General features: G+C 40.5%; 2 protein-coding genes across 3 annotated transcripts in view; both read left to right on the top strand.

The window, feature by feature from the left end:
* Window positions 1-2,569: 2,569 nt before the first annotated feature.
* Window positions 2,570-12,388, top strand: LOC107669148 (dimethylaniline monooxygenase [N-oxide-forming] 5). Its single transcript, XM_016461272.1, has 9 exons — window positions 2,570-2,699; window positions 3,018-3,150; window positions 4,614-4,802; window positions 5,083-5,248; window positions 5,428-5,570; window positions 10,802-11,001; window positions 11,144-11,499; window positions 11,641-11,713; window positions 11,788-12,388. The coding sequence occupies exons 2-9, from the start codon at window positions 3,019-3,021 to the stop codon at window positions 12,158-12,160; spliced, it is 1,632 nt and encodes a 543-aa protein (XP_016316758.1). The 5' UTR covers window positions 2,570-2,699; window position 3,018; the 3' UTR covers window positions 12,161-12,388.
* Window positions 12,389-12,961: 573 nt separating this feature from the next.
* Window positions 12,962-14,396, top strand: part of LOC107669146 (dimethylaniline monooxygenase [N-oxide-forming] 5-like) — a 7,551-nt gene continuing 6,116 nt past the window's right edge. The window contains exon 1 of one of the 2 annotated variants that reach the window (XM_016461269.1): window positions 12,962-13,039. The gene's annotated coding sequence lies outside the window, so the exon portion shown is untranslated. The remainder of the gene's footprint in view (window positions 13,040-14,396) is intronic. The other variant, XM_016461270.1, reaches the window with a different exon arrangement.

Genomic DNA, 14,396 nt, shown 5'->3' with positions numbered 1-14,396 from the left:
ACTGCAGCAGTGGAGGACTATTATTCTGCTGCATGATACTGCAGAAGAACTGATGATGGCACGGTTTGATCTTCGGCTGACCAATCAGCAGAAAGGGGCGTTTAATTCCCGCCCACGTGTAGAAATCAAATATTCAAGCTGTTTATTCATTTTTCCACCCATGAACGAAAAACGAAAATTTAAGCTGAATTTTCGTTTTTCGTTTTTTGGAAAAAAAACAAAAAAAGGAAAAAGGAGCCGTATTCTAATTTTTCTACTTTCAATATTAAATAAAAAAACGAATGATCGAATGATACACGGATTAGTTTTGATAGTTAATCTGTTGTTGTTTTTTATTTGATCAACTAGCTTGTCAAGTGTGCATGTTAGGACTTAGTGATATGACAATACGTGCAGCTTTTAGTGTGTAGGAATTATTGGAAAGTTGGAGTGGCTAGAGAAGCATGGACGAGGAGTGTGATGTGCTTGATGCGATTGCGCTTATTATAAGTCCAGAATGGCACGAAAGGAAATTCAGATTCACACTCACACAATGGCAGGCAATTTTTGTGCGCGCTTTATTAAAATGATATATTGGAAATATGTATTTATGGCTATTTCTGGATCGAGCCACGACAAAATAATATAAATCTGTGCGGCTGTCTTGAGTTTTTAACCTGTAGCTTCACATGATCACCACTAGATGTCCTACTAGTAGTTCTCAACTAATTATTATTCTTCATTGCTTAGTGGTTTTCACAACTTTTGATAACACACGGAAAGATATGATTATGAACATTATGGAATTTAAGTGAGTATCAAGTCATTTAAGTATTTTAAGTGTACTTTAAGGTGACAACTGTAGGCCTAGTTACTGTAATTACTAATGTATTACTGTAACATATCTTTTAAAGGTGCTGTATGTAGGATTGACACCGAGTGGTTGAACTAGGTATTGCAGTCCAAATTCAAAATATTGGAGAGGGTTTTTTTCACCCGGCCCCCCCTCCTCAGACTTGACGCACACGCAGGTTGCCAGATTGACGACACCAACAGGAACTAGCGCACTTGATGATGAATGAAATTAAATACGCTGTGTTTTCCGCCAACTGGCAACCCGGGGTGCCGAAATACAATTGGCTAAACTGGCAGTGGGCGGGTTTCACAAACCAAAACAGAGACCCACATTCCGGCCCGGAACGCACATTTTCAAAGGAGAATAACTGACTGTAGCATTGTTTTTCAGATAAACAAGTATGTTAACTTAGCATGTTTCTTAAATATCTTCAAACATATTATGGTATTTTTATGCTTTAGTAGAGTCAAAAACTTACATACAGCACCTTTAAAGCAACCATGATGATTTGAAATATGTATCTTACATTGTTTGCTACTAAATAAACTGATTGCTACAAGTACTAAACTGAAAGATGTTTTTTGTGATTAAACCAAATGTTCTCAAAACTGTAATGCTGCAATGACCTCTGCTGGAAATAATGAGGATTACACTGCCAATTATTAGTAAACATCAGTAAAATAATTTAGTTTTCCAGCTTTGTTCACATTAAAGGACAACCTGTATGACTTACTTTAATAAAAGTTTTAGTGGCCACTGACATTTTATGCATAAAAAAATTGCACACTTCATTTATGTTCAATAGAAACGAAAGAAAATCATCCAGGTTTGGAGCAACATGAGAGTAAATTAATTATGAACTATCCCTTTACAATTTCACATACATTTCTCATGAAATTAAATAAACCACAGTGATTTTGATGATGATGATGATGATGAAATTTATCTACTATTATTATTTCTTCTCTTACCACACAGAGACTCTTCCTCCAAGTTACATAGTTAAATACTAATATAACATATGTTCTCCAATAAGTGATGTTTTTCATTCTTTTCGGTACACAGTTCTTTTCAGTAATGTAGACATATCTATTTATCTATTTATCCTTTCCACGACTTTCAGGTTTTCAGGCATTTAGAAGGGTAGATGTGATCTCGGTTTATAGTATCTCATTTTGTAGGGCTATAATATCTGAATTGAAATGGTTCCATTATTGAAAAAAAATTAAATAAATAAAAAATCTAGTCAGTTGGCACACATCTGATATTCAATGTTAAACACTGATTTGTTTCTTTAAGTAAAGGGTTAACCCTGGGACATATATCACCCCACCCTCTAAAGCTCTTTCACCTTATTATTCTTCATGGGCTTTCAGCTTTAGTTCAGCTTGTGAACAAACACAAACATGTGATGCATGTCGTTATTGCCCAAAGACAAACCATATGCATTTTTAATGTTATTTTAATATAGGCGACCTCTGCAAATAATATGTTTGTTTTAGTAATAACTACAGGTTTTAGACTATTGCGAAAAACCAATGGACTCATCTTTGGTTTTCTGATAACATTTATGACAATACCCAAAGATAAAGACTTGCATGTCTGTGATAATGTTTGAACATTCTTGACTTCAACACTTAACCTACGCTGTTTTCCCCATCATTTTTCATTCCGGTTTGATCCACCTTAAACCAGTGGCAGCTGAGACCACTCTCTTCTTTGAGTCTTCAGAAACGCTCAATTGTTTACAGGCTGATTTCAATAAGACGGTTGCCAGGGAAAGCTGCTCTAACTATTTGGAACAGAAAAACATCCTTTTGGCATTTTTGAATGCTGAGGGCTTGATACCATCTTCAGTTTAAAGGTAAGATTTATATTTGTGTCATAAGTGTCAAGCTTGCAGCATATGTTTAGACTGGTGTCTGTCTTGCGTGTGTGTGTGTGTGTGTGTGTGTGTGTGTGTGTGTGTGTGTGTGTGTGTGTGTGTGTGTGTGTTTTAATGATTAACGACTAAATGCTGCACATCCATGTCAAACATTGTGAATGATTCCTGGAATACCTCATCAAAGGTGCACAACTGAGGAGACACTAGTATAACAGTATGTTTTTCATAAACGTGTGCATTATCACCATGTGTTTTCTTCAAGTGACTGATCTGTGTCTTCTATATGCAGACTGGCAGCATGGCTAAGCGTGTGGCTGTGATTGGAGCAGGCAGCTCTGGACTGACCTCCATCAAATGCTGCTTGGATGAAGGGCTGGAGCCTGTGTGCTTTGAGAGCAGTGATGATATTGGAGGACTCTGGAGGTTTAAGGTTGAAAATGAATTCCATTTTAAACATTTCATGTTTGCAGTTTGAACAGCTGAGCAATAAAGGTGAAGTGTGTCTTTTCTGTGCCATCCATCATACCAAAATGAATTGGAAAATGACTAACTAACAAGAATTATTTTTAGCACACTGTAATCTAAGCAATACAAGATCAGGTGCCAGAAGCCGATGCCTTAAAGGGGTTATATGATGTTGCTAACAAATAACATTATTTTGTGTATTTGGTGTAATGAAATGTGTTTATGCGGTGTGCGTTATGATTGGCCGAATACCTCAAGCGTGTGACGGAAATGTTACGCCCCTACCATAATGTGATGATGTCCTGTCAGGCCAGAGCGGTGATTCAAAAACATGAAAACCCATTATAAACGAGGCATTCGTTGCATCCGGTGGGGACATAATTATGGATTATAATGACTTATACTGTCTTTTTACGCGTTGCGTTGCATCGCGCCGCGTAAACATAAAACCATGTCTGCATTTGTGATCGGAGAAATGACAAACAACAAGCCCTACTCTACACTGCCCAAAAAACTCGCTTTAAATATAAAAAATATAAAAACTCTTTAAAGGGGTCATATGATGCGATTTCAATTTTTCCTTTCTCTTTGGAGTGTTACAAGCTCTTGGTGCATAAAGAAGATCTGTAAAGCCGGTTTGGGGTAGATAATGTTTTTGAAAGAAGTCTTATGCTCACCAAGACTAAAAATACTGTAACAAAAATACAGTAAAAATAGTAATATTGTGAAATGTTATGACCTTTTAAAATAAAAGTTTTCTAATATATTTTAATATATTAACATAGAATTTATTGTGAAGGAAAAGCTGAATTTTCAGCAGCCATTACTCCACTCTTCAGTGTCATACTGATATTTTTGTGGAAACCATGGTATATTTTTGCATGATTATTTGATGAATAGAAAGTTCAAAAGAACAGCATTTATTAATAGATTATACATAAATTATAACTGTCTTTACTGTCACTTTTGATCAGAATTAAAGTACAGTAGTGTACATGTAATAATGTAATTATTGTTGCACCACCTTTTTATGGTAATTTCTTTTTAATTTTAAGTGTTTTTTTCTAAATATTTTTTGTTCTGACCTGTTTAACTTGCATTTTCTGTATGGAAGAAAAATCACAATTTAAAATGAATTATTATTATTATTATTATTGTTGTTGTTGTCTTTAACACTCTCGCCAACTGCCATTGGTCATAAAACAGATAGCTCCAAACTCTATTCAATGAGTTGGTTTTGTTTACACTTTTGGGGACAATAATCCTTCAGATGGCTTACTTAATGTTTTTGCTGCATATTATGATGGGATAAGAGAGAGTACTTTAACAATGAACAATATTACACACTTTACCTTTAAACAAAACTTTACAAAGCTACAAAGCTAATTCGTTCAAAGTCATTGACCGTATCCCTCTGTTTATTCACAGGAAAAACCTGAGGCAGACCGTTGCAGCATTTATCGTTCTGTCATAGTGAACACCTCTAAAGAGATGATGTGCTACAGTGATTTCCCTGTGCCGGATCATTACCCCAACTTCATGCACAACTCTATGATCATGCAGTACCTCAAACTCTATGCTGAGCACTTCCACTTGCTCAAACACATTCGCTTTCAGGTAATTAACACCATGACATCACATCTGCTGAGATTTCACCTAGTAGGAAATGCTCCGGGTTTACATCCTCATTGGTCATGGCAAACATACCTTTCAGCCGATCAGATTTTATGGTTTGAGTTTGGGATTAGGACTATTAGACAACAGTGATGTTCCAGGAACACATCTTGCTTGGGAAAATTATTCTCAGATAATTGTGTGTTTTGAGTGTTTGAAACAGCATTCTCTGTGTAAAGATGACAGGTAGCATTCAGGCTCTGTGTGGTTGGGTGTATTTCAGACCACAGTTCGCAGTGTGAGACAAAGGCCTGATTTCTCTGACTCTGGTCAGTGGGAGGTGGTGACCGTGGACAGAGATGGACAAGAGGAGACACATGTGTTTGACGGTGTGCTAGTGTGTGCAGGACACTACACACAACCCATCAAACCCCTCTTAGACTTCCCAGGTGCTCACCTGATATTACAGCACTCTGTCATCATATATACAGAATGTGCAGCATTCAGCACTGCGTGTAATACTAATTGCCTGTAAGGCTCTATACATGTTATGGATTTAATGAAATGTACATACATGGAAACATCAATATATTGTATAACTTTTATTGTTTATTGTTATGTGCTGCAGGTATTGACACATTCTCAGCGACAATAACTCACAGCTGGGAATATAAGGACCCTGATCCTTACCTTGGGAAGAGAGTTGTTGTCGTTGGGATTGGGAATTCTGGTGGAGACATTGCCGTGGAGCTCAGCAGAGCATGTGAGAAGGCAAGTGAGATTTAATAGTTTAATATCTAATATATAAGTCTGATATTTTTGTACAGATTGTTTTAGGTTCTCAGCAGGGTCAAAATCATATGGAGATATGAAGGGGAATGCATCTCAGTAACAGACAAATAGCAACTGAGTGATAGGTGTCATTTTTTAGGACCTGTCACGCTGCTGCGAGATGAAGGTAAAGGCGCAGAAAGAAGAAGATAAATCCAAATAGGGTATTTATTCCACAAACACTGACGAACAGGTAGTCCACAAACAGCAGAACGAGAGGTACAAACAATAAACAACAAACTCAAACTGAGAAGACAGGAACTTAAGTACCAGACCAAATGAGCATAATGACTAAATTAACAAGACACAGGTGAACTAAGGCAGTCAAGGGGAGACAGAAACTAGGTCAATGCACAGGGTGATGGTGTTACAGATCGGCCCCCTTCCGGAAGGTGCAACCTTAATGCCGCAGAGAAGAAAATGGTCAGGAGACGGCGGAGGGATGGCAAAGGGCTGGCAGAAAGGCAGGCAGACAACCAGGGCAGCAATGACGGAGGTAGGAGCCAGGGTGGAACAGATGGAGGGAGGAACAAAGGAGGAGCTCGGAGCAGGAGGAGATGGGAAAAGCTCCAGAGCCCAGCCAGGAAGAGGAACCACGGTGGAGCCGATGGAGGGAGGAGCCATGGTGAAGGAAGGGTTGACGACTCCAGGAGGCCGACTGACGGCAGCGGAGCAGGTGGAAGAGGAGCCCAAGGTGATGAGGAGGATCCGGAGGGCCCAGTCGGAGCAGATGGCACAGGCAACCGAGGTGGAGCCAGAGCGACAGAGGACCAAGGTAGAGCTAGAGGTAGGGAGGAGCCTGACAGAGCCAGAGGGACGGAGGGACGATGTGCAGCCGGAGGAGTGGAGTCCTGAGGCAGAGGATGGTCGACAACTGACCAAGGCGGAGCCGGAGGGACGAGGGAGCCCGGCAGAGCTGGTGGACTGACGGGTCAAGGCGGAGAGGAGGGAGCTAGGAGCCATGGTGGAGCCGCTGGGTCGACGGACCAAGGCAGAGTCCGGGACTCAGAGGCTGGAGGCAGAGACAAGGAATCCTCTAGCCACGTCGCCAATGGCGACTGGCATATCCACAGCGAACCCACAACACAGATGGTGGGCTGAGGGTGAGCTGAGGGGCTGGCAGGAAGCAGCGGCAGAGGGACAGAGAATAGGTGTGTTCGACATCATGCAGCACTGCGCAGACCGATCCGCGAGAGTAGCCGCTTGCAATCAGGGGTGGAATTGAAAGCAGAGACGTCAAGTCAGACACTTTCTGCTCCCGGTAGTGACGCTCTCGCGGTGTTTGCATACTCTAACACAGCTGAAGTGAATTAAATGCAATATTTGTCAAATACACATACGTTTCTGATACTTTTTCATGAGCAACAGAAACACTTTTTTATACTGCTTAATACAGTGCCATCAGTTCAAGAATAAATTTCAACATAAACATATACAAAGTTCTGGTATGAAACTTGATGCGTCACCCTAGCGCCATTTTGGAGAGTATTCACTGAACGTAAACAGCATATGCTGTTCTGTGTCAGCTGCACTATGTGTATCCGCATGGCACAGCTGACAGAACAGCATACACTGTTTACGTTCAGTGGATACTCTCCAAAATGGTGCTAGGGTGACGTGGAAGAGACGAATTGTTGAATAAAGTCATTATTTCTGTTTTCTTTGCGTACAATAAGTATTTTCGTAGATTCGTAAAATTATGGTTGAACCCCTGATGTCACATGGATTATTTTACAGATCTCCTTGCTACGTTTCTGGACCTTGCTCGTGGTAATTACATTGCTGTTTTTGGGATGGTCAGAGAGCTCTCAGAATGCATCAAAAATATCTTAATTTGTGTTCCGAAGATGAATGAAGGTCTTACGGGTTTAGAACGACATGAGGGTGAGTAATTAATGATAGAAATTTTCATTTTTGGGTGAACTAACCCTTTAAGCCAGTAGGCGTGGTAGCCCAGGCACACATATGGCGCTTTTCCACTGCATGGTACAGCACGGTACGGCTATTTAAATCAGTACAGCCAGCGAAGGATCGAACGCAACTGTTTGGAACGAGCGGACCTTTTTTTAACAACCAAAAAGTTTTGTTGTCTGTTGCGAAAGAACAGACATTCCTCTCGTTGATAGCAGAGGAGCGGATCCAGCAAGAGCTTGATGGGGCGACGCGGAATTAAAACGTTTTTTTTAGGAGTCGCGGCAGTAGAGGTGGCGCAACTATAACGACATGTGAATAATCCCGCCCACTCTAAAGCGGTACTGAACTGCAGTGGAAACACAAACCGTGCCGAGCCGAACCGTGCCGTACTGAGCCGTGCCGAGCCGAGTCGTACCACGCAGTGGAAAAGCGCCAATAGATAGCAATATATGCGGTTCACATGGCTCTTTGGAGCAGCAGCAGCAGTACATATATCTTGGCGATAGATCTGCTTTGTGGGGGGTGTCTTGTCTATCCTGTCTGTTAATATTTATGTGTGTGGACACATGTATGTGCACTGATGCAGTTATATCCTTATACGCAGCGACTTGCACATATTGGCTTGTATTGTTCATTTCTGTGTCTCCTGCTTTGTGGGGGGGTATTCATGTTATATGTGCAGCAGTAGTATTTCTTACATGCTCACAGCAGCATGTTGTGGATGTATTGGCAGTAGCAAGTCTCTGTACTTGCTCTGCCACAGCAGCAGCGTAGCAGGTCTATTCCGCCAGGACCAAATACATTAACATTGTCATGTACATTACCATGCAAATCACTCCGAGAGTTGTCATGACAGAAATACTATTTAAATACCAATTAAGTGAGGGTAAATATGCTTTTATCAGTGTTTTTTGATAAACATGACTCAATATAACACTGCGACTAAAGTAAAAAAGCTTTTAATGTTCTAAAAACACAGATTTGTGAGCATTATTGGAATTGAGTTTTTTATTTGAATTGAGCATTATTGGAATTGAGTTTTTTTTCCAATTCATTATTTGAATTGGAACCCAAAACCCACGTGATGGTTGTCATGAGGTGAATTTGCAGAATCGTGAAACAGCTGTGTCATCATCAAAGCTCCTGCAGCTGCTCTGGAGAAACTGCGCCGACTGAGTCCAAAATTTCTGAGTCTGCGCAGTACTGCATCAAGTCGAACACACCTATTGATTGAGAACACAGGAGAGGGGTCAGGAGAGGGAGGCTGGGTTGGAGCTCGAGACAGACGGGGTCCTCCAGGAAGGTGTATGCCGCCCACACACACTAACTTGCGACTCCCAACACTGGGAGCGTGGCGGACAGGGGAATGACCTCCGTGGTCGTGACAGGGGTGACAGACAGTTCAGGGTGGACAAACTGTTCAAAACTGACCTCTATGGTCATGACGGGACAGGACAGGTAATTCAAGACAGGTAGGCAGTTCAGGACAGACTGACAGTTCGGGGCAGACAGACGGTTCAGACGGGAGGAGAACGGACATGTCTGCATCTAAATCCTCCGAGACCTGCCTCAGCTCACCCTCAGCTGTGGTGCAGTGGGCGGGGCTTTCCTCCACACTCCCGCTCTACACTGTTTCATCCACCATTGCATGCATTGTTGCCGGCTCTCACACCTGGTCAGACAATCTGTGAGGCTCTGGCTCCGGGACGATCCTCAGCTCTGTCGCTCTCTCTGGCGATAGCTCGTCTGGGTCGGGAATGGGGCTGGTGTCGGCCTCCTCTGATCCGACAGTCATGGATGAACTGCATGAAACCAGCACCCACTCCACGTAGTCCGCAAAGCTCTCTCGAGGGCCCTCCCTGGACAACTGCTCACGTGTGGTCGGAGTTGAGGCCAGTGCACAGGAATGTGCATAAGCAGTCATCCGGGAAGGTGGTCTGATGTGCGAGACCGAGGAATTCCTCCAGGTGTTCCTCGAGGGAGCCGCTCCCCTGCTCCAGGCAGAGCAGGTTGACGGTGGGGAGGTAATCCATGAAAACAAAAGTAAAAGACTGGCAAAAATGAGAAAAATAAACGGGGTAAACACAATGGGATGCTGTCTCTTTTTGTGGTCGGTTATTCTATCACACTGCTGCGAGATGAAGGTAAAGGTGCACGAAGAAGCTAAATCCAAATAGGGTATTTATTCCACAAACGCTGAAGAACAGGTAGTCCACAAACAGCAGAACGTGAGGTACAAACACATTCTTAAATACTTAAATACCAGACCAACAAGGATAATGACTAAATTAACAAGACACAGGTGAACTAACTAAGGCAATCAAGGGGAGACAGAAACTAGATCAATGAACAAAGTCCAAACAGGGTGATGCTGTGACAGGATCCAACTGATTATTTTCAAATTAAATAATTAAATATGAAATAAAATTGCAACCTTCCGACAGCTAAATAAATAAATACTTTTCAAAAGTAATGGATTATGGTAGAATTCCAAGGTACAATATGTAACCACTTACTGTTGACACTATTAATCCATTTAATGTCATAATTAGCATATATCAACATAATACTAAAATAAGTATATGACTAATTAATTTAGCATACTAACTACCTATCTAACAAGAACAAATATAAAATTCATCCTCATAATACAATAGATATTAATCCTTTTTTATTTATTTTATTTTTTTATGAATAATTGTAAATGGTTAAAAATTTGGGGGGTAATATAGCAAAGTACAGTCATATAAATATACATTAAATAGTATGTATATAAATAATGTACATTAAACTTCCCATTAAATCATTTTTAATGTAATGCAGTTTGTTATAAATAATGTATCTGTGCACATAATAGTTATTTTTTTAATTCATATCCCCTTGTAATATTGCATCAAAATAACTCGTCGCAACAACATCTACAATAACCTCTCCAGGTTAACAGCCTGTCACTCACATGAGATTGCAGTAATTACCAAACAGCAATGATCCAATTCAAAAATTATTTCCATTTCATGCCAAATTTAAGTTTCTAGATATACCCCTGCTAAATTAATGCACAATATGTCATCAAACTCTGTGTCCATATGGCTGATTATTACCTCCATTTTACCCCCTCAGTTCAGAATATGTGGTTACTCTGTTGTTTCTCATTAACATTCTCCTATTTTGACAAGCTTACATTCACTCATGTCTATCTACTAATTCAGTTTCCATTTCTCAAATTGCTTTGGTCTTCCTGTTCCCCATTCTCTTAGACATTCCTGAGTACCCGGAAAGGTGCTTGGGTCATAGGTCGCATGGCTGGTAAAGGGCTTCCTCTAGATATGACGATGGTCAGACGAGTTCGAGATCTTATTTACAGCCTCCTGCCTCGAGCTCTGCTCAACTGGATTGGAGAGAGAAGCCTCAATCAGAGACACGACCACAAGCTGTATGGACTACAGCCTGCTCACAGGTGAAGGGTCAAAACATGATCCTCAAAGACTCTTACCAAACTCTTTTCATTGTTGATGATTAAAGTAAAGCCCTAAGAGTTTAAAAATTACCTCATGATTCACAGTGATCCTTACCCATTTTTTTTTTTTTTTTGATTCCAGGATTCTCGATCAGCGTACCATTATAAACGATGACCTTCCAGGTCGCATTCTGGTAGGAGAACTGGTGATGAAGCCAAATGTGCAGAAGTTTCAAGGCTCGACGGTTGTCTTTGATGATGGGACTGTTGAAGAGAAGATTGATGCAGTGATCTTATGCACAGGATATGATTATAGATTCCCCTTCCTCCCCACCTCCTTAAACTCTGGTTTTGATGGAGATATGAAACTCTACAGAAGAGTCTTCCCTCCATCTCTTGAGCATCCAACACTGGCCATCATGGGCCTGCTGCTGACCAAAGGGCCGATCATGCCAGCTGTAGAGCTACAGGCACGCTGGGCCACCAGGGTCATTGCAGGTAATGAGCAACCATAAGTCATGGGAAAAAAATCATTTTGTGATTTATAGGTGACGTAAATATAGAGAATCATATGAAACATATTTTTATGTGATTATGGGTAAAAAAAAAATGTAAATATTAATTTGCCTGTTCTTCAAGGACTAAACCATCTTCCTCCAGCTGAGAAAATGGATAAAATAATTGAGAAAGACATACAAGCAAATTTAAAGAGGTAATTATTTATTCACCTGGATGATCATTTCAAATAGGTTTTATTTTGACAGTTAATCTGCTATCTCTCTACAGTTACCCCTGTCCCAAGCTGGCTGCCCTTCAAGTGAACTACATCCCTTACCTAGACACAATAGCAAAGGAAGTGGGCGTCTGTCCCAACATTGCTTGGCTGCTCCTGAGGGACCCTGCTGTTGGTTTAAGGGTTTTCTTCGGGCCCTGTACTCCCTACCAGTTTCGACTGAGCGGACCGGGGCACTGGAGAGGTGCCCGTCAGGCCATCCTTACCCAATGGGATCGTGTGGCCAAACCCATGAAGACTCGGCCCATTCCAGAACCTTCATCCTTCAGTTTATTTTTTTGGCTGGGCCTGTCAGGAGGGGCTGCAATGATTTTTGCTTTAATGGCAATGCAAAAGAAAACCCCACTGTTTCTGAATATCAGTTAGATCCCATAGATATCCCACACTCAATTTTTGGGTAGCTCTGATTTGCGTTTAAAATGTAACCTAATTGTTTCTTAATCTAATTCTTGGAGTTCATTATCTTTTATAATCCATGTAATAAGTTATATTTTAAATTCTAGTCAAACATTGTTGTCAAACAAGTGTATTTTTTTGTTCTTAGATTTATCTCAAAACAAGTACTCTGCCATATATCTAGACATCATAATTATAATTTTTGTGTTTTGTTTTGTTTTTCAACCAGGTAATATAGTAATATGTCTTTTGACAATCATCACAGAAGAAAAGTGTCAGCATTTTCATCACTCTATATACTTTTAAATAAAAAAAAGTCATTGGAGAAGCCTGGGTCTGTCAGGGCTGCTATTTTGTGATTGTGAGATGAGATGATGATTATTACCATGCCTACATATCATTTAGTTTCTCTCACACACATTTAAACATGACAAAAAAAAAATTATCATAGTGGAAAAATTGAGAAAACAGTCAATATTTTTCAGGGTTTCCACACAATAAATGTAAAATAATACTATTTATTATAATAAATTTTCATAGTTAAAGCTTAAACGTCTGGGACAGGAGTGCATGTTAAACACTTCCAAGACAGTTTTAATGTGACCTTGACGTACCAAAAAGAAAAAAAGCTTTAATAAAAATCAAGCCTTGGGACGTGTAAGTGGCAAAAAAAAACAGGACTTTGCTGTCATTTGTAATCATTTTTTTTACTAATTCAACGTTACCGAGTAAAGCGAGTGACGACCATGATCTCCGCCCCTTTACATTTACATCTACGTCTACACGGGTGTGGCGTAGTAGTGACCACTGACCAACATCTGAACTTCTGCGATCACAGCTTCACACTAGGTAAGATAGCACGCCACAAACCTTTATTAACATTTAACATAACACATTTAACTCCATTGTTAATTGACACAGGCGTACGTGTTTACGTAACATGGGGGTTTTTGTACCGCAGTAAAGATAGTTTGCGGTTTTATATTCAGATTTCTTTTGGCTATAAATACGCAGTGCGCTGTCAAATTTGTGAAAACTTTCACAAATGCATTTATCCCGTGGCAGTGTTTCTCTTTGCTCTGCCCCCCATTTTTTGTATAATAATGTCATACGGTGCTGTTCCAGTGAATAACGGTGTCCAATCTATTAGGTAAATGAGCATACCCTTACCAAAAAGTAGTATACTAGTAGTAAGAGTTAGTTAGTGTGTAATGTTGCTGTTTGATCATAAACAATATCTGCAAAGTTACGAAGCTGAAAGTTCGATGCAAACGGAGATACCGTCTTTTAAAATTCTGGCAGTTTAATGCCTACAAAAACGACTGGTAAGGGACTACAACGAGTTACTTCCCGGGTCCGTTACCTCAAGAACCCAGAATTTTACATAAACCCCGCCTCCGGGAACACGCAGCAAAGGGGGCGAGGCCATGCTGCGCTGCTTTAGAGAAGAGGAAGAGAAAACTAGAGGTGCCCGTAAAAATCTATTCATATATGAATCGCGATTCTGTCTTCTAACTATTCTAATGGATTCATAAGTTTCAAAATCAATGTTCTAAAGCAGCATTCTCATCCTGTTCCTGGCCTCGCCCTGCTCTGCACACGCTCTGCATCTCTCTCTCTCTCTCTCTCTCTCTCTCATTCAGATCATCAGCTCAGTGAATACACTTATTTTCACATACTATAGTTATGAGAAGCATTATACATGGACGCGTGTGCGATTGCCGAACTGTATTAAAGCTTTAATCAGAAAAGCAGCGGTTCTTAATACTGTTCCTTGCGTCCCCATGCTCTGCATCTCTCTCTCGCTCTCTGTTCCAATTATACACTTATTTTCACATAGCTATGAGAAGCGTTAAACACGGACGCGTGTGCATTTGCCGTACTGTATTAAAGCTTTAATCAGGATAAAACCGTATATTAAAAGCTAACATTAGCAGTAGCATTTACAAATAACAGCGTATCTAAAAGTATGAGACAACAACAAACAAAAACCTTAGGCCTACCATTAAAAGTCGTGCTTGCACAAGTTCTGCGCGATCCTCTTCAATAATATCCTCTGCGTCTCAGTCAGGCTCAAATTGATAAGCAATATAGACGACGTCATTGTTTACAATACAACCGGAGCACATGCCGCTATGTTGAGGGGCGGGACGTTTAGACGCACAATAGAGGCGGTTTAGCCAATCACAACACACTGGGCCAGCTA

Source organism: Sinocyclocheilus anshuiensis, unplaced genomic scaffold (assembly GCF_001515605.1).
Source record: "Sinocyclocheilus anshuiensis isolate Anshui unplaced genomic scaffold, SAMN03320099.WGS_v1.1 scaffold400, whole genome shotgun sequence".
Lineage (NCBI taxonomy): Eukaryota > Metazoa > Chordata > Actinopteri > Cypriniformes > Cyprinidae > Sinocyclocheilus > Sinocyclocheilus anshuiensis.
Note: the sequence above shows the minus strand (reverse complement) of the source record. Positions and strands in the feature narration are given on the sequence as shown.

Bases quoted from the DNA above. Each gene is read 5' to 3' on its own strand.
- LOC107669148 (XM_016461272.1), top strand. From the start codon at position 3,019: ATGGCTAAGCGTGTGGCTGTGATTGGAGCAGGCAGCTCTGGACTGACC. The intron at 3,151-4,613 runs GTTGAAAATGAA...GTTTATTCACAG, and splicing joins GAGGACTCTGGAGGTTTAAG to GAAAAACCTGAGGCAGACCG. The intron at 11,714-11,787 runs GTAATTATTTAT...ATCTCTCTACAG, and splicing joins ATACAAGCAAATTTAAAGAG to TTACCCCTGTCCCAAGCTGG.